Raw genomic sequence first — 24,527 nt, forward strand, 5'->3', positions numbered from 1 at the left:
TTTTATATAGCACGATTTTTAAATTCACTCAATTGGGTATAGTTGGCCATCTCTACAGGATTCATTTTATGCCAAATCCATTAATTACTTGCCATCCCAAGACACCAGACCTTCTGAGGTCACAGTTCATAAATATAGATAGATTAAACTTAGTTTATAAATAAACAAGTGGAACAACCTTCACAAGTTTAGCTGAGTTTTCGTCTGAGTATTATGCAATGGTAGTGAAAGGCGTGGAAAAACTATTCGATATTCAAATCAAAAATATTCGGGCAAAACCACTATTTGCTTCGTATTCGTTCCGAACTCAAAATACACTATTCGCACAAGACTAGAAATTCCTGCATCCGCCCCTGCTGTCATTACTGCAGAAACATTGAAGCTTTGGAGACTGCCACTAGCTGGCTCTGACTTTTAAAAAGGATCTTTTGGCGATGATTACCGATTGGAAAATGCGACTTTTGGAGCTTTAGATACGGTGTGTTAAGCTCTGGCGATATCGTTTTGATCTGTTGATGAGTGTATTAACGTTTGTGGAGTAGAAAGAAGCGTTTCCTGCTATTTCAAACTAAGTTTGGGGTAACGGACAACGATGGTTTTATGCACCAAGATAGCTGAAATTGAAGTTATTCTGACGCGCAGCTTCTCTGGGAAGCGCTTCGGACGAAATTTGATGAAGGTAAAATCTTGCTGGCCGCTTCATCGCATCGTGCCTATGTGGATACCGAGCACAGCGGACTGCATGAACCACTTGGTGTATTCAATTAAGTCCCGCCTCCTGCGAGGGTGTACAGCCGATTTGTTCATACTGTTAAGTGTGTTCAAGAACACCTTACTCTTTGGGGTGTGCACTTTTTGCGCACCACGGTACACCGTAGCGAGCAAACCAAACGAGCCTAGGTAGCTCCTTGATTCTGCTCATTAGAATTTTCCCGCAGAAATGCTATGATGTGGTGGGCATGCACGTGTTTTTCGTGTGTTACAATAAGCAATTAAACCATGAGATGTAAAGATAAGCAATGAAAACAATTGGAGCATATTAGGTGCAGTTAAGCACTCTATTTCTTGCAAAATCTAAAACGGGTGTCTTGGGCCCCTGAGGCATTTTTGACGAGCCACAAGCTGACATGGATTGAAACTGACCCGTCTTTCTCTGATGCCAGTGGAGTATCCAAGTTCTGCAGCCTACTTAATTTGTGGCATAGTATTATCATCAAATGCCCTCTTTTTGTTAACCAGTATGAGCATTTGATTTATGTTCACTAATGTGTATTTTGCTATGAGGTATTTCCACCCAAATTCAGGGAGGAAGCAGTTTGGCAATCAACGAAGCTATTGAGTTTGCGATTGTTGCTTCATTTTGTTCTTGGGTACCTGCAATGTGTGTAACTGGCCCAAAGGCAGTCGGTAAAGTTCTTTATATGGTTATGTTGCCCCCATTTCAGTGATTCATACAATTTTCTCACTGAAAGATATAGCAGTATTCCTTCGCTGCTAACACGCTCGTGGAATTTTAGATATGTCTCAGTCGAAGAGTCGTGGTGTACTCTACCGTTTAATTGTCCCCGGTTAATATGTTTAAAAAAAAGCCTTATAAAGGATTTAGGGGCAGTCTTTTTTGACGAGCGTCCTTTGCCGCCGACCTCGTTCCACGTTTCTGCTGTAGACTCTTATGAAGCTGTGACTTCACTACATCGCTGTTCCCACACGACGGGGGATTGGCTTTATAAACACCCCACGGTGTATTTTGCTACCGTTTCAAGTTTTGCGTTTGTTCATTGTTGCCCGTTTCAGTGACTATGCGTCTTGGTAAGACTAGTCCGGGTGGCAGGTATAAGGTATTCATTGGAAGCATCCACAGTAAAGCCAGTTGGCGCCTTGGGGCGTTCTCTGAAATAAGATTTATCTCGGACGATTTTTGTGACTTTAATATCATAAAGTTTCGTGAAGGTGGAACTCTGGCGGCCTTTTAAGGTCTTTGCATTAATTGCTGGACCCAGTTGATTGCTCGCGAATTATTAGGGAATTAATTTGTTTATGTTGCGATTCAAGATAAAGCTTCAAGAGGTATACAGTACCACCTTAAAAAAAAGTTTAAAAGGCATCACTCGTCAACATAGGTTCGCAGGCCTCTGACCATATTTTATATTTTCCCGAGATATTGATTGGCTTCTTTAGGCGCCTTGTCGAACTTAAGCCAGTCAAGGTTTGAGTTCGACCAGGCCTGAGAACCTTCAGCGCTAAGTTCGGCGGACGTTCAACCAAAGTTTGACTGCTAGGCGCATGCACGGAAATGGAGTGTGAGCCGGCGGCAACTCATGGAGAAGGATGACAAAGCAACTAAATTATTCAGAAATTCTATGTTTTGATTTCTATTGTGTAAGCACTGGTAAAACTTTTTCTTTTCAAGGTTTTACGTTTTTGCATAGAGGTTGGGCAAAGTCAAAGCCAGAAGTTCGAAGGCTCGATGAACCAGTCGATCCCGGATTTGTAACGTCGAACCACAGGTTTGACGAGCGTTTGTAACATCCCCGCACAGTCGCCGACCGATGTTTCGGACTTCGCGGGGACCGAAGAAATATCCGGATACTAGAGCAGTCCGAAAAATCGGCAGATTAAGAAGCTTGCCTTTATTACGTCTAAGCATCTAAAGAAAGCCAACAATAGTTCCTAGCTTCGGGTTACGCCTCCGCTTGCGTTCGGTCGCTTTCTCTGAGCTTGAGGATCGCTGCCTTCTTTTCTAGCATTATGGTCGGGAACTTTCCGCTCTTCTTGGCAACACTTCGCGGCGGCGGAAGAATAGACGGGGCCACGACGTCCAAGCCAGCTTAGTACGATAACACGATTCGCCAGGACGAGACGAGAAGTGCAAGTCCACAACCTCAGAATGGCAAATGATTGAAGCAAAGTTGTAACAACGACAACAATAACAACGTGCAGCTAGAAAAAAAAAAAAGGCCAGTGCATAGCGTTTTTTAGCGCTAGTACTTAGCAGTACTCGAGTAGTGCTGCTAAATTAATCCACTCCGTGTGCAGCCAACATAGAATCTAAAATTGTGGCTTCTCAATGGTGTTTCCTACTGATCGCTCGCGACGATTTTGTTAGAAAAATCAAACTTTCGGTCCTCAAGCTGTCTGAAACATTGGGCGTGAATATGCACTTCTTCTATCGGGTAGGTCACGGTTTCTCCTTTAGATCCGAAATATCGAACGAGTCCGAATTATCGGCGTCCGAAAGATCAGTCGGCGACTGTTAACCACTGGTTTACAGATACCGGAGGCAAAATGGAGCAGGCAGCCCGTTTCATCACCGCTTCTTGCTTGGGTCATTATGATTTGTGACTGATCTGGATCAACTGCTAGTATTCTGAATGAGTCATCCTATGCATGTACAAGTGTCATTAATTATTTTATAATTTCTGAACTTTGAGGCTTTTCATGACAAGGGTGTGAAGTTGGTCTTTCTTTAGTTAGCAAGAGGTATCACCCAGGGGTGCAATTTTCATTTCTCTTTTTAATTTGGCTTATCACGGTATTTTATGCTTGTCTAATCTTCAGAATTCTGCCAATCATGTTGCATTGTTTACTATGTTTTTTTGTTTACCCTTTAGTGTGGTTGGCACATGAGGCATGTCAATACTCGTGTGTTGTTGTTTTCTGACAGCCATTTGGCAACTTTTTTGTGTCAAGAGTGGTTCGTGGGGACGTCGCCTATATTATATAGAATGTTGGAAACGTCTGCTGGCCGGTGTTTTTTTAATTTTTTTTATGCTTTTGTTGAGCATGTTAAAGGGGTACTCTGGCGAATTTTTGAGCAACTCCACCTAACTATAATTTTGAAATCGCCATCTTTTACTCTTTCCGGTATGCTATTTAGTATCGCGAAATTCAAGATAGTTATTGTATAATCGGCAAATGAAAGTGATGCCAAAACCAAGATTCGAATACACTCGCGCTTTTCATTGCTGTGATGTCATGGGATGGCAGGCTTGCTGTTCGAGCGGGCTGTTTAAATATGAACCATGCCGAGCATTTGTTTCATGCTGCTACACGGGAGCTGGAGCAACCTTCTAACGGCATTCATTTGATACCATGAAACTGTTTGTAATCAGTTAGGAACAAAGTCTACAGCCCAAAGAGTAAACCTCTGCCTTCCCATGACATCACTTTTTCAATGTTTCCAGTAGAGCTTTTCACTTTGAAAAACACGATGAGGACCAAAATTGTAAATTCTAAACTTCGCGAAAAAAAGTTATTTTGGCCAAATATTTGGGTCACTTTTTCAGTGATGTTTGCTGGTGCATTTAGCGAGTTTTTGTGCAAATCGGGGACTATAAAGAAAGCAGCGAAGTTGTACTTCTCCAAAGTCAATACTAAAACAAACAAACACAGAGCATGCCTATTGTAATTACGTTTGTTGTTTGTGCCGCGCTAAATCTAACCAAAAAATTAGGTACTTCCGTTATCCCGTGTAAAGTGCTTTTTGCCTCTCGACAGAGGCTACTCAGCTCTCACACATTGGCTCACAGCTCGTTCAAACACAACACGACATTCAAGATACGTCACAACATGTTCGTAAAGCAGTATCCGCGCGGGGGAGAAATTTGCCAATAATGTGTGCGTTGTCAACGGGGAGTGCAGCTCCCTCCCCAGCTTTGCCGTTCGCACCAAAGTGCCGGTGGTAGAGATGTCGGCATTAGCAGTCGAATTTAGAGCTTTCCCCTCTCGAGACCACCACCGACGAATTTGGCACTTTCTTTACTGAGCACCAAAGCTTTCGATTGACAGAACGTCATCAAAAGCAAACCGATCCGCCGTTACACCAGGATTTTTTGTACCGCCCGATCATTCCTTCCCCCGCCGCGGAGCTGACGTCACGGTGCCGCATCTCAAAAGCGTGACGTTTCCGTCACGTGATGGACTCTCCGGGCACAAATTTAGCAATATCTTGCCGACATCACGGCGCCACATCTCAAAAGTGTGACGTTTCCGTCACGTGGTGCACTCTCCGGGTAGAAATCTAGGAATATCTTGCTCATGCGAATGCCACTTAAAGATCCCTCTGGCAGAGTGGCTATGGCAACCAGAGTGAAGGAAGGCATTTTCCTCATCGCCGACGTGCACCGCAGCGATTTCTCTTACCTCGGATACTTTCCGTAGCGGCTCCAAAATGTGGGAAGTGTGTATTCCGAACACAAAAGGATTAGCATGAGGGGATTAGCATAGGGGACGGAGCAGGTTCAGCTGCAGAGCATCCTAACACGGAGCTTCTCTTACAGCTTCCGGTGTTCTGGCCTATAAACGTCCATGGCTGTCACGTTCGCTGTCGTGCCGACGTGAGCTCTCTATTCCGAGGTAAATAAGAGGGAAGATACGTTCTCCCACGCTTTGTTGCACACTTTCTGCGAGGAGGCCGATCACGATCGGTCGAACACAACACCTGCGCGTACACGGCATGCTACGGGAGACTCGCCGGATCCTGTTTCTGAGGCCCCCGACGATTCCCCTTCCCCCGAAAGAGAACGCAAACAGAGAAACGACCACGAAAATGTTTAGGTGTCCCGGCCGGCCTGCGACGTTTCCAACATTCTACTACAAAAATGTTGTGTATGTTGATGTGAATTGATTGGGTATGCTGAGAGGGGGGTGCTTTATTTTTAATTTGTGGGTGGTGTGTGGAGGGGGGAAAAAGGTTTCATAAATGAGGCCATGACATGCTCCATCCACCCCCTGCAAAACATAACGTTCTTCGTTTTGTTGATCTATAATTTTTTTGCAATTTGTAAGAGGGAATAAAGTTCATCTGAAATGGGATGTAAAAAAAAAATGTTCAGTGGGGGGTCACTGATTATATTTTAATTTAAAATAATTTGGCCTCCTTTTCACTGCTGAGGCTTTTAAAGTTATGTTACTGGTTTAGCTTGAGCCTCAGGCAATCTCCTTTCTATTGTGAATTGCCAGCTGCAGAGATAGGAAAAGGCTCGAGTTATTCCCTAGTTCCCAGAACTAGGGAATTGTCAGCATCTTGTCCCTATATCCCATTTAACATAATCAAGAAAGCAGCTCTTCCCTGTAATTACTTATTGTGGGAGGTCTTTCTAAAAGAAGGACAATGTAGCAGAGCTACCTTGTCCTCATGCAGAGCATCACTGATAAGGGCATGTGCAGAGTATGACTTAAACTTTGTCCAAATTGAGCATACCTTCAAGTCCTCTTGATCTGAAAACAGCCAAATATGTAGAAATAATTTGTTTCCAGGCAGCTGTTTATAAAAATGTGGAAATTCAGATTAAAAGCTGTTTGTTCCTTTTTATTGTGCAGGAATAGGGTACAAAAAAAAAAGTGGGAGTTGCCATATTTCTTTTGTTGCCTACATTTGGCAAGGAGGCAGGTTATAGGAGAGGAAAGGCGTGTCGAATTTAGAACGTATTTTGTTTCTATGAAAGTAGGGCTATATTAGGCTGTATACTTTTATTTTCCGCTTTATTTAGTTTGAATCGAAAGATTTCTGTGGTATGTCTTCAACCTTTATGAAGGATGCGATGCATTGTTGAGCAAAAGTAAACTGGTGTGAAATCTTTTGTCAGTAAATTTTCACTCAACACTATCATCCGCTAGGAATTAAAAAGCTGGCTTTCGTGGGCTGACACAAAAGGGGGGGATGCATTGTTTAACTATGATATGGGAGCCAAATCAACGCTTTTTGCGATTTTCTGAATGAAAAAATATTTTGTTACTTTGCGTAATACTGATGAATGCAGGATGTATCATGATTTGGAATCGATCTATTTGGAGTTGTTTTGCCCGTTCAACTTTTGGGGTTTTTGTTACTACGAGTCACATGATTGATGCCACTGTTGGTCGCGTAACATAATGTCGAGTCACATTACTGTGGAATTGCTGTGCCACGTCATCTGGCAAGGGACACATGATGTCGCAGTAATATTTGATGTTGCAGCGTCGCGTTCCTCAAATTTTGCAGGAAAACTTGTTAAACGCCGGAACATGCAGAAACTACTTCATTCAAGTTCTCTCGTTGAATATGGCGAGAAAACATTTTACCAAATATGGGCCACGTGATCTGTCCGTATTATTGTGTTACCAAAATAACTTTTTGCGATGCTCTAGAGTTGGAAAGCAGCCCTAAGCACACTCTGGGTTAAAGGCGTGAACCTCTCTGTGTTTTCGTCTGCCACGGTACAGATGGAAGAGGAGATTGAGAGGCTTGGCGGAGGCCTGAGGAACCGCAAGCACACCCTCCTCCTCGCCCGGCTCATGGTCAGGGGCGAGGACATCGAAACCCGCAAGCGGCTGCTCAACATCATCACGGTGAGTGGTGCCGTCTCTCTTAGTCTTAGAAAGACTTAGAACTAACCGTTATCTTGTTCAAAAGTTGTCATTTTCCGAAAAGTTGAATGGGGAACTGGCGGCAGACGGACCTCTCAAATACATGAAACTGAATGGTGCCAGGGTTGGAAAAAGGGATAAAAACAAGCACCATTTTTTTTTTTTTTTTTTTTTCAAAAATGTTTAGAAAGTTGCTTGTAACTTGTGATTGAAATAATGGTTGGTTTTGAAGCTTTGGCACCTGGTTCGGATCACAAGCGTTATGTTTGGGTAGAGAATGAGCGTTTGGCAGTGGAAAAAACCTTGTAAATATTTTTTTTATGTGGGGGGGGGGGGGGGAGAGTACTGTTTTTATTTTTTCTATTTTTATATTGCAGATCTTTGGGTTATCCTTGTAAATTACAAATAGCACATATTTTTTTTTCTTATTTGTGCAGTTTTGTGGTAACTTGTTGACAATAGTAAATAATGTGTGTTGTGTTTAAGCCAAATAAGTGTAAGGTTTTTATTTTTTTATAGTATACATTAAGTTAATGAAAAAAAAAAAAAAATTGGGTTGTGTGTGTGTTTATACAGCCTAGAACTTGGTCTGCCTCACAGGGGCGACGAGTCTCCCAGCTGTAGATGAGCAATTTAGCCAGTGCAGTACAACTGCTAGCCTGGGGTCTTTAACGTGCACCACGCAGTAGTGATACACGGTCGCACGCCGGTACGATGCTCATCCAGATTGAGACGGGCAGGGGTGGGGCTCGGACCCAGGATCCCTTGGTTCTGCAGCGCGAGCTTTCGCTCCACGTGCTCCGAGCTGGTGTGCGCTAGCCCACTCGGCCACCGATCCCCCAAATTAATGGAGATAGCTGAGAGCTCAGCTTGAACTCCAGTAAAATCTCAGCTGGGTGAGCACACTTATGAAAGTCCCCAGCTGGAATCCTCTGCCTTTGTGAAGGTTTGGTTGTGCAAATAATCTGTTAAGTACCTATTCTGGAGTTCACTGAAGTGAGGTTTCTTCTATTAATGCAAAAGCACTAACTATCCCATGGAGCAAGGGGGGGGGGGCGAGCGCATGTTTGACTGCCGCTCTTGTCTCAGGCAATGCCGGGAAAGGGGGGGGGGGGGCTGCAGCCACTTCACGAGAGTGCAAACTCGGCCGCCACTCTCTGTTGCTGGGGGGGGGGGGGGGGGGGGGCGGGCGGGCGGGCGGGGGGGGGGGGGGGGGGGGGCGGGGCGGCAGGCAGGAGGGCGGGGGGGGGGGGGGGGGGGGGGGGCGGCAGGCAGGAGGGCGGGGGGGGCGGCTGCGGCTGCGGCTGCGGCTGTGGCTGCTTCTGCTTTTCTCGACTCATAGGAACATGGCGGCGCCTAAGGCATCTACTGTGTTTGCACAATTCTAACGCGCAGGCAGATTTAGCTCTCAGATATGCAAAAAATAAATTGCTGCCGATTCTACCGCGCTGGTCAAACAATAAAGGTTGAACACATACCTCATAGAACAGATTTTATGGAGTGCACGTCAATACAAAAATAAGTGCCGTGCAGTATTCACCATTGTCGTGGTCCAACGATGGTTCTTCTCTGTCCACAGAGATGATCCTTGCTTTTGTCTAAAGCGTTTTAGCTGCCGCGCTTCTTGCGCTTGTACAAGTGCGCGTTCGTCGCCTCTCGGAACGTCGTCTTCCAAACAGCTTTGCAAGCTCGTTGGGTCGCTGAGATTGCAAGGCCATGCAGTACTGCTCCATCATCTCTTCTCGCCAGCGTGATGGTCTTTTGTTTAGATAAAGCCTCCTAGTGGAGTTTCTTTTTTTTTTTTCATCTTAAAACGACAAACACGAGTCAGTAGACTCGAGAAATTGCGCGTGATATGGTTACCAAAAGGCCGAAGGTAAACAAACGGTCACGATGGTGATGGGGCTAGCCACCTGGTACCGACCATTGCGTTTTTCTTTTTGAGTTTCGGTTTTTGGTTTTGATTGTAACACGCATGTATTTTTGGGCACCGATCTTGGCGAAAAAAGGTGTGCCTTAAAATCGTGCAAACACGGTATATCGGCGGCGGCCGCAACCCCAGCAGTAACGAAACGTGGCCGTCCATGCCACTACGCCGCAGACGAACTAAGGGAGCGGAAGAACGACATTCATGCTTTCGCATTCACAACTCAAAAGGGCTTAGGTGTCCTCAAAATTTTTTTTCCCCTCCAATTCAGAGTTCGGTTGCTCAAAACTCACTACATGGAGGGCTTTTCTTGTTTTGTTTGCTACATGTAAGTTTCTAAAGAAAAATTTAGGTCATGTTATCAAGGTCCTAAATAGGTGCGTTGTTGTTGTCTTAATCCAGAGCACCACGGAGACGGCGTGCCTGCGTCTGTTCCTGGACTACCACGGACTTTCTCTGCTCTGGAGCTGGATGGTCGACATTCCGGACAACGAGCTTACACTCAAAGCTGAGGCAAGTTTCCGAGACCAACGGGCTAATTCGTTGACGCTCTGTCTTGGGAAAGGAGCTTGAAAATTACAGTGTGGAGTCTCTTTAAGGAATTCAGTGAAGCAGGTGATGACGTCACGTCACCGACACGGTGCCGCACGACGTCACGGTGTCACGTGGGTCGGCCGTGTCGCCACACTCGCGTAACAAGGTGCACCGGTGGCTCCGTAGTAGAGCTCCCGCTTACAGATCCCCTGTCGGCGGGTTCGAGTTTCAGCTGAGGTGATTTCGGTTTCACTTCAAAGAAGTCCCGGCTGGTTCAAACTAAACCTCGGTCATATGCACAACCTTTCCACTCTCAACCTTTCCGCTCTGGTTTTCACCAGAGTGGAAAGGCTGAATTTCTCTATTCGTTGTCCCAGAAGTTGTCCAAGAGGTTGTCCTCGAGGTCGTTCTACAAGTCATCCTTGAGGTCCTAGACGTTGTCCTAGAAGCCGTCCTTAAAATCGTCCTAGACGTTGTCCTCGGGGTCGTTCTAGAAGTCGTCCTTGAGGTCGTCCTAGGCATTGTCCTCGGGGTCGTTCTAGAAGTCGTCCTTGAGGTCGTCCTAGGCATTGTCCTCGGGGTCGTTCTAGAAGTCGTCCTTGAGGTTGTTTTAGAAGTTGTCCTTGAGGTCGTCTTTGAAGTCGTCCCACTTTGCTGGTCTTCTTCACCAGAGTGGGAAGGCTGAGAGTTTTTGTTGTTGTTCTTTTTTTGTAGAAAAAGATGTGCAATGCCGCTTAAAGAACTGTAAAGGGGGCGGAGCACTCATCGGGCTCCGCCCCCTTTAGTCTCTGCCCCCCTCCCGATGAAATAGGGAAAAAAACAAATAAAGAAAGAAAGAAATGCACGCAGTGGAAAAGGACAAGGACCAGTACACTAGTTCTTGTCCTTTTGCTCCACATGCTGCAAATCAGCCCTGAAACACGCTTTGCGTCGAAACTAAGCGACATGAAGCTTGAACGTGCAACGTCTCGCCGGGGCCACCCGCAGATCCTGACGGTGCTGCGCCGGCTGCCGATCCCGAACAAGACGATGGTGAAGGACAGCAAGGTGATGTCGGTGGTGCACCGGTGGGCGTCCCAGCTGGCCGAGGCGCGGGAGCGCCCCAGGGAGTGCGCTGGGGAGGAGACCCCACCCCCGCCCAAGAAGCAGCGCGGCAAGGGAGGCGCCAACGACGACTCCAACAACGGCAGCAGCAGTGGCGCCGCCTCGGAGGAGGCCGCGGGTGGAGGGGCGTCGGACAGCGACGCCTCCGAGAGCTCCAACGGGTGAGGCCGCATTTTACGCTTACGGCCGTTACGGGGACTTGCCAGGTGCGTTTGCAGCAGCGTTGTGCCGGGAATGCCTTCCAGTGTGCCTTGGAGCGTCAAGGAAAATGCAAGGAATGGTGTTCCACGCGCCGCACGTGCTGGCATCTGCAGCAGTAACTGTTCTAAAGCAAAAGTCTAAAACAATTGGCATCTTGCATGCGCATTCGTCAACGCTTTATTTTGGTTATTTACTTCGAATCTCTTATACAAGGAAGGCATGCGCGCGTGCTGTGGTGCGAGTGTAAAAGATTTTAGGTGCTGCACACAAAAAATCCATGAAACCCTAGCCATAAACAGCTTCTTTGCTGTAAAAAGCACAAACGTTGTTTGGACCCATAGCCACAGGGTCAAGTGTAATGTCCAACCGCGAGGTAAATTTTTCAGTGCAGCACACATGGTAAAATTGCAACGGAGGAAACATTTAACGTTCTCAAAGGAGTGTTTAGTCAGTGGCATTGACCCAAGTGTGCAGTATGCTCCCTTTGCTACATACTTCAGTGACCACAAGGCTGTGTTGTGTGTGTTCTAAATAATTGAGTGGATATGCTTGAAAGTGGTTACTGAGTGCAATAACAGCTATCATTGTCGTTTCTTGGAACGCTGCGGCGAAAAGCTGCGCGGATTTTTCGTTTGGCAGCAGCGTCGTGCACTCTGGGATAACTTTCATTGGCCACGCGGTCAAAGCCACGGGAGTGCCGACTAAAGCCGTCCTCTGCTTGCTACCAGGTGCACGACTCCGGCGTCGGGTGCGTCCCGCCGTTCCCTGACTGGTGCCGTGGTCTGCTCTCCCGACTCGACCAACCCCGTAGAGAATGGGGACTCCGCCGAGCGACCCAAGGGGCCGGCGGACGACGGGGGCAAGGTGGTCAAGGAACTGTCACAGCTGGCGTCCACCCTGCTGGACTCCTGGAGCGAGCTCAAGGTGGGACCCCCGCTTGACTGGAGAGACGCCCAAGGCGATTTCGGACTTAAAAGAGCTATGCAACAGTTTCAGTGCTCTGCTTAAATAATTTGGGAGTTGGTGTCTCGACCTTTCTGAAGTAAAGAACGAAAACCGCTTTTACCTGCATGTCCTAGTTTTTATTTTAAAAATGGACAAAGATTGAGGTTCTCGGCACCTCTTAACTCCTTTACCATCTTCCGAGTCACGTGCGCTGTGACATCGATGGGGGTGGCCCAAGGGTTCTGGTGAAGCTCTCTTTAGAGCCATCAGTGAGCAGCGAGAGCTCATCTGCTCGCGACCGCGTGACCACGTGCTGGCAGCACAGCGCAAACAATATGGTGATTGGAGGAAAGTCTCATCTGGGTCCGGCCATACCCGTCCGGCTCTGTCCCCCTCCCCCTCCGGCTTTTGGCGGCTGTTCGCGGTAGCAGATAGAGCTGACAGTTTTGTGGACCTAGGATAGATGGCGCCACTAAAACTCCGTATAATAAAAATTTTGTCGATGATACCGGGTTTCTGACGCATTTATATTTATGTTGGAACGACTATATTTATAGAAGAGCTACCCTTTATCGAGCAGGCATTCGCACAATTTGCTATCTTTCTACAAGACCCCCATTGACGTTATGCCGCGTGTTTCTCGCGGCTGCAGGTGAAGGAATATTCTAATTTTTGCCTTGCGATTACGCGGCGGAATTGCGACATTTCGAAGGAAGGAGGTGTGTTTTCTGTCCTTTGTGACAAGGTGAACAGTGTCAAAAGTAGAAGATGCCAATTCTTTCAACGTTAAAATCATTGCAAAGCTCCTTTAAATGCGTGCCATTTATAGAGCCAGTCTTGGGGATGTGCCATTTATAGAGCCAGTCTTGGGGACTGGCGATGATCTAACATTCTAACTTATAGTGCATGCTCTCCGGTCTGTCCGATGTAAACATTGCCACAGGACAATTCAATGTTGTAAACTACACCGACAGCGCACAGCACATACAATGCCTTGCGGTTCTTTCCACATACAGGACTCTTAATCCTACCCCTGTTGACTTCAGCACAAAAACGGCCTAACTTCGAAGGCGCCAAAAAAACCACTAACACTTGTAACTTTTCGGCGCCTTTTTTTTTTTTTTGATGATTGTGACGCTTGTCGATTTGTATGTTTTCTTCCAATAAATCAGTTGAGAGTCAGCGATTTGTCAGTACACTTCGTCTGATTGTCCTCCGTTTTTTTGGCACTTTTACTTTTTTTCTTCAAACATGTACCACCAACTTGCACAACTTTCTATCATGTTTGGGGACGTAGCCTCGATGGTCTTGCAGTTTCTTGCGGTGCTCCAACGTCTTTATAATATTGGTGTGAAACGTTTGTTTGGCTCGGTATTTGGAAGTTCGTGAAGCCTGAATAAAAGCGTGGCTGGGAGGCTCGACACTGATATGTTGACAAGTGGGAGAGGAAGAGTGAGTTGCTCGACACCAATTGGTTAACGGGGAGGTCACATGACCAGGGGGGTAGGTGAGAAGGAGCTGTACCAGCTGTGCACACTGAGGGAGAAAACCTTGCAAGTATGGAAGGCTCTCGAAGATCGCCAGGTTTATCAGCCCAATTAGCGGTACTATCACTTTGTCCTAGGAACGACTATCAAGTGTACACACGCGTTAAACTATCCGACGAAGAGCGCCGTGAACATCGTTTTCTGGAAACTAAGCATTTGCGATGCTAGAACGTTTTACGTATGCAACACAATTGCCTAGCAATTTGCCATAAATCTTTCAGAAGATCCTTGCCTCTCGACAATGGCCTCCCACAAAGAAAGGAGCGCGAAGAGGCCCTACAAATGCTACGCATTTAGAGAACGCCTTTGGGAAATGCCGAGGGAACAGCCAATTTGTTTGTCTGAAATCGCTCGTCTGGAATTGCTTTCTTTGGACACTGTACACGCAGCAGTTGAAGGCACGTTTCAGGCACCTTAATCAAAATTATCCTCCGTCCTTCGCCAGGGCGTCCGAGACTCTCTTTATTGGCTTGGCACCTAAAACCCCCCAAACTCGACCTTGACACGGTCCGAACTGTCGTGCGAGGAACGTGGCTCACGTGACGGTCCTGGCTTCCGCAGGAGGTGTTCCGGATCCCACGCCTGGAGCAGCAGAAGCGGCGGGAGGACGAACGCGAGGCCGACCGGAAGGAGCGCGAGCACAACCGCCAGCAGCGTAGCCGAGAGTCATCCTCCTCCGCCGCCTCCGGCCGGGATTCGCGCCGCAGGGGCTCTCCGCCGTCGAGCGGACGCGACCGCAGGGACCATCGCGGTGAGTCACGTCTTGCGTCGGAAGCCGTCGGAGGCAAGGTTCGCATCAGGTCCTCAGGCGTGGTTTCCCGGGAAGGCTGCCCGGACTGGGATGTTTCTCCGCCGAATTTGGCGGGAAAATGTATCTACCGAGCATTACGGTGTCGTGCGATGCCGTGACGTATCGCGCATGACACTGCGGGGTCACTGACCTTGGGATATTGTCACGTGACGCCGTGATGTTATGCGACACGATTAGCGTGCAGTGTGATAGCGTTAAAGTCCGTGCGTGGCAGAGCGCATTTCTCGACTGTCGTCACAGTTAAGACACTAAATTTAGGTGACATGGCACCAAGTCATGTGATGTCATTTTCCCCGCTAAATTAGCGGGATTTTGAATTGGTGTTGAGGTCAAGTGACTTCAATTTTCCCGCTAAATTGAGCGCAGTTAAGTCGACGCTGCTCAACCCGGAGACGGGCGCCTAAGAGCTGCACTCTAGAACTGAGTTTGATATAGAGATGTACTAATCCATGTCAGCCTCACCAAAGGGGTTCAACTGTATATCACCCTTCATTCTAGTTATGTTCTGTTGTATGTTAATCTTCACCCAGAAGTTATACCATATTTTGGTCTTCACTATGGAGGTTCTACCTTATTCACCATGTTCGGAGGGCGTTGACGGCATTCGGCGCATCAGTATTTTGTGCCTCAGTACACTTCCGGCACTGCATTTACTTGCTCTTCTGCAACGTACCATAAGCAAACTGGTGATTTTCTAGTTTTTTTTCGGACACCAATGATTGTAATTTTTTTTACGAAAGAAAGCAAAAGGATGCAAAACAAAAATCGGTAGCGAGCTTGTTTGCAAACTAATACCAGCGAATATCGATGAAAAGACAGCTATTGTGCAGGCAAGCTGCTGATAGTTAATCACAATGTTTAAAACACAAGACTGTGGTGAGGCAAAAATAGAAAACTTTGAAGTCGAAAAAAAAAATAATAAAATTAGGCACAGGAGAAGCCGTTTGAATATCAATCAGTTTTTGCTATAGAAGTTTTACCTCATATCAATCTACTACCGTGAAACCCCGAGAGATGCCCTATTCCCGAAAGATAGCCCACCCCTATTTTTGGCTTGATTTGCTATATGTTTTTAAACACCAAAAGATAGCCCACTTTTAGTAATCGTAGTGTTGGGATCAATGATGGCCTCAACTTAAATGCGGCTAGTTATCTATGGCGGAATATAAGCGAGTGTTGCTAGCTGGGTAGTACGGTCATCTTTGCTTCGTTGCCCCTCGTCACCATAACAAGCTTTGAAGGGACACATGACCTAAACATTGCATTTTTTAAACTTTTCTTGATTATATACCGAAAGTTAGCCCACTCATATTTTCACCCGATTTGCTCGCGATTTTTGGTGGGCTATCTCTAGGCTGTATACTTTCCGGTTTTAACCGAAAAACACCGATGCACATCCGCTGGTGTTGAAAATACAAAATTGGTTAAAACCGAAAAACATCTTTTTTTTTCTTTTTTTTTTAATATTTTCGAGCAAGTGTTTGCTTTTCAACGAAAAAGTTCGGTTAAAACAAACTAAAAACTAGGCATGGGCGAATAGAGGATTTTGAGTCCGAATCGAATTCGAAGCGAATAGTGATTTTGGTCGAATAATTTCGAATCGAATAGTTCGAATAGTACTAGCAAAAAATACCACAAAATATGTTTAAACTATAGTTTTATATTTGCCCTTATTTGGTATTTGATATACTGTAATTGTTAATTTCAAGTGTATTGAGTTCGGTAGCACGAAACGGTCGGAAGCTTGCGCCACCTGGCCGTAAATCCAAGCCAGAGTAAGTGAAACCCGTTTATATTGAACTTGCAAAAAAAGTCTACCAGTTCGATATAGCGGGTAATTAGATATAAAAGTTTTAATGAACTTGACTCTCAAAAATCACCTTTCTGCTGAAATATTACACAATGAAGTAGTCTTGCATCTTCTGCTGCTTTTTCTTCATTGCATCCGCGATAACGATATTTTTCTACGCTATCGACGGACTCCAAAATTCTTGGGCTGCTGCCTTCTATATTCGCGCATTAGCGCCGAAATATGCCGAGAGCACGGAGCACGTCCAACGGGAGCACCTCCTGCAGAGCGCCGTTTTGCTCTGTAAGTTGGCTTTCCCCTAAAACAGGTGGTGCGTTGGGGGAAGCCAACTAGCAAAGCAAGCTGGCTTTTTTTTTCCCTCTCTGGGCGGCCGCGTCAATTTGGAAGAAAAAATAATATTCTCTTTTGCGGACGGACCACGGAGCACCGTCTCTCCGCAGAAGATATATTTTATTTTTTTCTGAACAGTCGACGCGGCCGCCCGAAAAAAAAAAAAAAAAAAAAAAAAAAAAAAAGTTAGCGTGTTTTGCAAGCTGGCTTTCCCCCAATGTGGCTGCGCGTTGGGGGAAAGCCAGCTTGCAGAGCAAAACGGCGCTCTTGGCAGTTCGATATATCGGTAGCGGCTGCTATTTTTGTTCGATGCAACCATAGTTTTTGCTATATATTATCACTGTAACATTACTGTGCACAACAATTGTTCGATATAAGGAATAATTCGATGTAAACGGGTTCGATATAGTCGGGTTTGACTGTATTTCGAAAGGTCGAATAATTCTATATTGTCGAATAATTCAATATTGTCGAATAATTCGATTTTGTCGAATACTTAAATTCGATTCGAAGCGAATACCGAATAGAACAGAATTCGATTGGCTATTCGTATTAACCGAATATTCGCCCATCCCTACTAAAAACACCAATAAACATCCGCCGGTGACGGAAATAAAAAATGTTGCAAGCGACAGAAATCTTGTTTCTAAATATTTTTTCAAAGCAATGTTTTTTTTTTTCTTTTTTTCACTGAAAACGTCCTACGGAAACTTCCGTCAAACACATTATCTTACCCAGAATCATGCACATTGTCTGTCTTTCTTTTGTGGCCTACGTTGTCTTGGACTCTTGGAGGACAGTAGTTTCGTTCCACTGTTGTCCAAGGTCAGCGGTCCTCCTAAGCCACCGACCGTGAAGATCACTATCAGTGGCCCGAGAGGCCAGTCACAGCTGGCCAGTAGCTGTCCCAAGCCACGTTAGACGTTTTGGGGCTTCCCGTGTCCAGTGCGAATGTTAGCAGGCATTCTCGAAATTGCGCGTCGTCAACAGGAAGGAGTGATAGACACGAGCCTAGGAATGTATGTGTGCATATACTACTATAATCAAGTGTGAAAGAGATTGTGTAAAAGATGTAAATAAAATTTGAACTGATTTTTGTCCTCAGTGGTCGTTTACATTCGCAATTTTTTCCCCCGATAATCACCGTTTTTAGCGTCTGCACGAAAGAATTCACCGAAAAGCACCGGTATTCTAGAAATAATTTAACACCAATAAACATCCGCCGATTTTTGTCATAAATAAACACCGAAAAGTATACACCCTAGCTATCTCTTGGGATTTTACGGTATATAAGTAGCGTAAAATACCGGGGGAGAGCCCACCCCACTTTAACTAAAAACTGGGTTGATCTAGACACTGGCTCTTGTCCAGCCAAATCGGGTGGTTAACGCATAACTTGCAGAATTCACATGTATGGGGAACTTTAACAGTGGGCGCTTCTGCGGTATTTTACAGTAGGTTCTAGTGTATTCCAGTCTTCACTATAGATCGGTTCTACCGTATTTTTGCTTTCACTCTAGATCGGTTGCACTCTATATCGGTCTTCACTGTAGATAGGTTCTCCAAGCTCCAAAATGATTTGTGCGTGTCCTCGTGACGCAGACTACGACCGTTCATCCGACCGCCGCCGCTACTCGGCGTCGCCCGAACACCGGGACGACAAGAAGTCCTACCAGAGGAGCTCCGACAGCCGCAGCTCCCGCTCTGGCGATCCCGCCCCTTCCTCGTCGTCCAAGCCCAGAAAGTGAGTGACCTCGTTCCGACGCCTCGAGCTGACGTTTGACGTTAACGTCTCTTGCGCGTGTTGTTTGGCACCGTCCTAGTCTTCCGCGGCCTGGCTTGTCGTCTTTGTCGGGGGAATTCGTTTAGAGCATTGGGGAAGGGTGCCACGTAAAAGATGGCTTCGGGGATCATGTTTGGTGGGAAAGTGTCTGGTGGATTAAGTTGTACACCCGTCACTTTGAAGCTAACTGAGAATTCACAATTGAGTGCATACCCCTTGACACGCAGAAGTGTTGGGAGCATCACGAGACGATTCACAGATTGCCCACGGCACATTTGAGTAAATGGCAACGTCTGGCGATGTCCCGACCAACTGTGCGGCATTTGGACCACTCCTGGGACAGGGTTCCGTTTTATTGGGGAACATTGTTAAGCGGTCGGCAAGCTTTTCGTAGATACATGAAGCCATATAAAGTAAAATGGCAGCCGTTAGATAGCTTTACCCTACCTGTTTTCACCTAATCCTGACTTCTGGCATCACCGGTTAATATCATTATCTCTTGTTGCGGTAAAGCTTGGGAAGTGCAGTACTTTTATCGCCAAAGTGACTCTTGCCTTTGATAACGAAAGGATACACTGGAAACTGAGGCTGGATGAAGGGTTTCTGTGACTGAAACAGTGTGAGCGTGTGTCCCATTTATCCAGTAGTCTTAGTTACTTCTTGTCTCAATGACCCTACATTGCTTTTCGTTTTTGATACGACTCGGTTACTTTTTGTCTCACCCTTTTTTGCCGAGGCTGTGGCGACGCTTTTGTGAGTGCCGCAGCGATGCTAAAGGTTTCTCGCCTTGTCTCGCCTTCACTTTCAGTTCGTACCCACGCCGTGAATTAGGGGCGTCTCAAAAGGGACTTAGCGGCAGTCCTGCAAGGTAGATTTGCTTTTGTTTGCCGTTTGCTGCATTGCTTCCTCAGCGCCACCGCTTCTCTTTTTTACTTTTGTCAACGGCACTCTGGCTTAACGCTTTCTTCGCTGCCTATCATTTCCAAGTCCTCGCGGGAGTAGAGCCACTGTACTCGTGCTCTGATAGGAAGCAGAGCGTACTGCCATTCCTTGGTGAATGCATCAGAAGCTGACCATGAACTTTTCATGCTATTCTAATGTAAAGTAGGTTTGCGGTATCCTCTTTTTTGCCGGAGACCAGATCACTGATTGGCTGGTGCTGGTAAGCATGCAGAACAACAATTTGGCATGGTGTTTGCATGCTTGTGTAATTGGTTACGTACAAGCATCAGAGGTCGGCATTTTAGGTCGCCCTCACTCACCCTCACCCTCACAGCCACATTCACCTAAGCCCCTCACTCACCCTCACCCTCACAGCTACACTCACCTTCAGCCCCTCACTCACCCTCACCCTCACAGTCACACTCACCTTCAGCCCTTCACTCACCCTCACTGAACCTCACGGCCCTCACGCACTCACCGCCCTCACGGCCCTCACGCCCCTCACTCACTCATGGCCCTCACGCCACTCACCGCCCTCACAGCCCTCACCGCCCTCACGGCCCTCACCGCCCTCACCGCCCTCACGGTCCTCACCGCCCTCACGGCCCTCACGCACTCATAGCCCTCACGCCCCTCACGGCCCTCACGCCACTCACCGCCCTCACGCCACTCACCGCCCTCACGCCCCTCACCGCCCTTGCGGCCCTCACACCCCTCACGCCCCTCACGCACTCCTGGCCCTCACGCCACTCAGGCCAGCTTCAGATGGGGCAATTTCGCCCAGAAACTTTACGTCGCAACAACAGCAACACGGGCCGCCCGCGATCACACGCAGCAACCAATTGCTGCAATTTGCCATCGTCATCATAAAAATTTTATTTTTCTTGCACTATCTAGACAAAATTACGCGTTATAAACGTGTTTTGATGCATTTAAACCTCGGTAAGAATACTAATACACCTTTCTGAAACAGTTTATTTCCAAAAGAACGATCGATTTCAAACCAGAACCAAGTCTTTCGGTGTCATCATCACCGGCACGATGTATCACGTGAAAATTTTGCGTCCCTGATTGGATGCAGCCGCTTCAAACGTATTCGAATTGCTCCGAGTTGCTTGCTTATTTTGAGCCGAACCCGATCTCAGCAATCCGTGTCGATCTAGGGAAAGCTAGAGAGCAATCCGCCATTAACACCAAAGTTGCTGAGAAAGATGCTCGATCTGAAGGGGGCCTCGCGCACTCACTGCCCTCACGGCCCTCACGCCTCTCATGCCACTCACTGCCCTCGCGCACTCATGGCCCTCACACCCCTCACGCACTCACCGCCCTCACACCACTCACGCACTCATGGCCCTCACGCCACTCACCGCCCTCACGCCCCTCGCCGCCCTCACGGCCCTCACGGCCCTCACCGCCCTCACGGCCCTCACGGCCCTCACCGCCCTCACAACCCTCACGGCCCTCACGGCCCTCACCGCCCTCATGGCCCTCACTCACCCTCACACTCATGAATTTTCCTGGTTCAGAAACTCACTCACCCTCACCTCACCTGTGGAGATGAGGGTGAGTGAGGGTGAGTGAGGGCCCTCATGAGTGAGGTTTGCCGAGGTATGACAAGCATACATTAATGCACACTGAGAAGGATGATCTTTCGAGGCTCTAAATTCTGCAGGCTTATTTGCTGCCAAATGCCGAAAGGTGCTTCAGTTAGCGCAGCAATACCTTGCTTCCTGCAGAGCATATACAGTGGCTTTATGTGGGAGAAGAGGAGAAGAGAAAAACATTGTCAATGGGCTTCTGGCTTTATTTCTGCTTTGGGTTTCTGCATGTGTTGTGGGCGTTACCTTTCTCTCGTGTGTTTGCCATCAGTGTCGGTGCTCGAACCGAGGGGGCAAATCATATCGAAGTAGTCTCAAAACGTCCAGCCTGCGCTTCTTTTGGAAGCAGGTTATGTGAATGAGAGTTCTTTCGAGAACTGCTAGAAGTGAAACAGATGAAACTGGAATTTTCTAGTTTCAATTTCATGAGTTAGTGGCGTGTCAATGAAGACTTTTGGTGTAACTTGCCCTCTGGGTGGCTAAGTTGCTGCTATCTATGACTTGTGTGCTGTTTTTAGGGGATGTTTACATTGCTGTGTGCACATGTTAGCAAGAATTTTGGGTTGAATGGATAGAAACTACCTATGTTGTTCACATGAAATAATTTAGAAACACTGTAGCTGTTTTTCACAATACCGAGCATCTGCAGTTACTGGTACGAGTTCTCACTTTTTTTAAACTAGTCGACGAGAGTGCATGCAGCATACACATGTTTAGGTGAGTCAAGCAAGTTCTCACTCGTAGTTGTGCAGCAGTTGTAATTTTGGGTGGCTTAATTCGAAAGCAACCACAATGGAATGGCAAGTGCGAGATTACGGTCCTACAGTGGTGCTTTTGGTACTTGGCATACCCTTAGTAGGTGAAAGCAGTTAAAATGAGAAATCTATTATGAACGCTAGTATTGAAGGGCCCAGCCTTCAACACGGCCACGTGAAAGGGGGACTATCATCTCTCTCCAGTAGTGAAGAAGACTGCAAAGGCTACACTTACGAGCTGGTTGCTCTAGAAAGCGATTGGGATATGCAGACTTCCGTGGACGAGACGAAACCAGGAAGGCTAACAGGCGCCCATTGCTCGTAATTTTTGTCTCTGCATCGAGGCAAAATGAAATATAAAGAGGAAGGACACCTCATTTTTCATTATTGACAGTTTTAAACTCCTTTTTTTTTTCTTTTTTTGCTTGGCGGTGGTGTTAAGGGCTAGGTTCCCTTGGATCGTGTCCCGTATCAAACGCCTGTCGACACAAACCTACTTGGACAGCTACCGCCACCTATAAGCGACGGCGGCAAGCACGCAACCAGTCTGGTTGCCGCAATCGCTCATAAATGGCGGCAACCTTTCCAGCTATGATAGAAGAATGGATAGTTGGGTGCGTTAATGGAAATTCATCGTAGGGAACAGCGCGAAAAACGGGCAACAGACAAAGAAGAAGCACACGTAACGAGCATAGCGCTCGTCATATGTGTTTCTTCGTCCTCGTCTGTTTTCGCGCTGTTTCCTACGCTCTTATCAGTTTAGGTTTGGAATAAGGATGGGTCGGCTGCGCGCCCTTTCGGGGAAAGAAGACTGGTTGTGGAGGCCCAGCGACGACTGGACTCCACGCCGGCTAAATAATTCCCGGGCACGATGGCGAGGTTTCGGAGGGAGTTCGTGGATTACCCGTTTGGCGTCACGTGCGTCGTGTGCGACCGACTCTGGTTCGTTGGAGACGTATCCACGATCGGCGGCGTGCCAGACAAGAAGAAGCGGGAAACGGGCGCGTGCGCATTGCGGCAGTGTATCGAGGACAGCTCCGCTAGTCTTCCTTCTTCACGAGAGTGGAAAGGCTGAACGTTTTTTTGTTCCTTCTATACAGTCAAACCCGTTTATGACGAACAGCAGGAAACGCTACGATCAGTACGATATAGCAAGTAGGTAGTTCGATATAGCAAACACCATTGACAATAAACTTCCACGATGATTTCGTTGTAATGCTAGAGCTTCTCTTTCTTTCTCATCTCTTCACTTCCGCCTTATAACAACGCGCTAGAAAGTTTGTATTTTTTTGCTTGCAGAGTTTGTTTTTTTAGCTTTCTCCCCTTCTGAATCGCTTCTCTTCGCTCAATTTTGTTCGCAACTTGAGCTTTTGAAATTTTCTTCCTTTCCTACTTCTTTTTTGGGGGAAGGGACAGGTTAGAAGATGGTTGTTTGCGCGCTTTTGGAAGCCTTCTCGGGGGAAAAATGTTTGATATAGCCAATATGTTGTTTTTTATAAAACATACTTTTTACATACATTTTTATTTAAATTTTTTGTAAGTTCGATATCGACAATAATTCACTGTGCGTGGGTTTGTTCTAAACGGGTTTCACTGTATTAGTTGAATTTGTGTTGTAGAATTGCCAGGAAAAAACCTTTAGTCCAGAAATTTAAAAATGTCGAGATTTTTAACATCTCTCGAAGTCTAGTTTGAAATTGTCGAAGCTCTTGTATGCCCCGTTTCACCTTGCGGTGGCCCGCAAAGGACAGACACTACGGGCCATCAAAGCCGATCCAGTGCATAGTAAGTGCACGCGACCTTTAGAAGGGGCTCATTGATGCACGGAACAATGGTCACGTGATGCATACACAGCGCTGGACAGGCTGGGATGGCTGCGCGGCATTTGCCGGTGCAGTCGGTTGTAAAGTGAAATGGAGGATTCCAGAAGTCTCGAGATAGCCAGGAGCCTAGAGATGTCAATGTATGGGGGAAGCACTATGTTTGCAAAGTATGGTCACAAAGAGGTTGAGAATGACAGGCTCGTAGACTATTTGCTTCGACAGTAACCTTACGGTAGACTCGAAATTGACGACCTTCCCCCTCTCCCTCCTCCAAACTCTCGGCAATTCGAAAGGACCCTGCTGCCGACGCCACCCCGTCTGTCAAAGGAAGAACGGCGCCAACTCTTTGCCCTCGAAGTTCAACAGCGGGACCAGGAGGAGGCGCTGCGGCGGCAGTACCTCGCGCCGCCTGCCAACGGCGCCAACCCGGCTCCGCCCATGCCCGGCGCGTCTTTCCTCCCGCCCCCGGGGATGGCGCAGGCCCCGCCTCCTGGTGTGGTGCCCGCCCTGGTCGCCAGCGGGCCGCCCCCGCAGCAGAATCCACTGTTCGTCTACGATCCGGCTACGGCCGCGGCTGTGGCTGCGGCCATGTACGGAGCGCAGCCGCCGCCGGGGCCGGCCTACTACGACCCGAGGGCGGGCATGCCGCCGCAGGAGTACGTCATGCAGCACAGTGAGTGGACGGCTCGTTGTCGGCTTTGGCTTTGTAGACTCGCATTTCTGCCGGCTGCTAGTTGCAGCTCTACGGGTGTATGCTTTGTCGCAGTATGGTTTTTGGCCGAAGGTGGAACGTTTGGTTTCTAAGAATTGTGTCTGTACTGGCTCCTAGTTGTGGCAGATTGGGCGACTACTTTGTCTTATCAATGCTTGGCCGAAGCCAAAGCCAACGTTTGGCGGGAGTATGTCATGCACCCCTGTGAATTGATACCCTGTCTCGTTATGGCTTTGGCTGAAGCTGGAACTTTTGGCAGGAGTATCTAAGGCAGCACAGTGAATGGACATTTTGTCTCCTTGCGGCTTTGGCTTTAGCTGAAGCCAAAGTGTCTGGCTTTGGGGACTTGCGTTTCTAC

The 24,527-nt window shown here is 47.3% G+C and overlaps 1 protein-coding gene across 7 annotated transcripts in view; it reads left to right on the forward strand.

The window, feature by feature from the left end:
• Window positions 1–24,527, forward strand: part of LOC8040733 (probable histone-lysine N-methyltransferase CG1716) — a 113,068-nt gene that overhangs the window by 77,495 nt on the left and 11,046 nt on the right. For 4 of the 7 annotated variants that reach the window (XM_040504848.2, XM_040504847.2, XM_042288900.1 and 1 more), the window contains 8 exons: window positions 7,204–7,329; window positions 9,677–9,787; window positions 10,796–11,073; window positions 11,842–12,037; window positions 14,167–14,356; window positions 18,159–18,300; window positions 19,148–19,207; window positions 23,751–24,130. In XM_040504848.2, the coding sequence (XP_040360782.1) occupies window positions 7,204–7,329; window positions 9,677–9,787; window positions 10,796–11,073; window positions 11,842–12,037; window positions 14,167–14,356; window positions 18,159–18,300; window positions 19,148–19,207; window positions 23,751–24,130 (1,483 nt within the window). The remainder of the gene's footprint in view (window positions 1–7,203; window positions 7,330–9,676; window positions 9,788–10,795; window positions 11,074–11,841; window positions 12,038–14,166; window positions 14,357–18,158; window positions 18,301–19,147; window positions 19,208–23,750; window positions 24,131–24,527) is intronic. The other 3 variants (XM_040221188.3, XM_042288902.1, XM_040504849.2) reach the window with 1 other exon arrangement.

The sequence above is a fragment of the Ixodes scapularis genome, unplaced genomic scaffold, assembly GCF_016920785.2.
Source record: "Ixodes scapularis isolate PalLabHiFi unplaced genomic scaffold, ASM1692078v2 PGA_scaffold11__112_contigs__length_91849675, whole genome shotgun sequence".
Taxonomy (NCBI): domain Eukaryota; kingdom Metazoa; phylum Arthropoda; class Arachnida; order Ixodida; family Ixodidae; genus Ixodes; species Ixodes scapularis.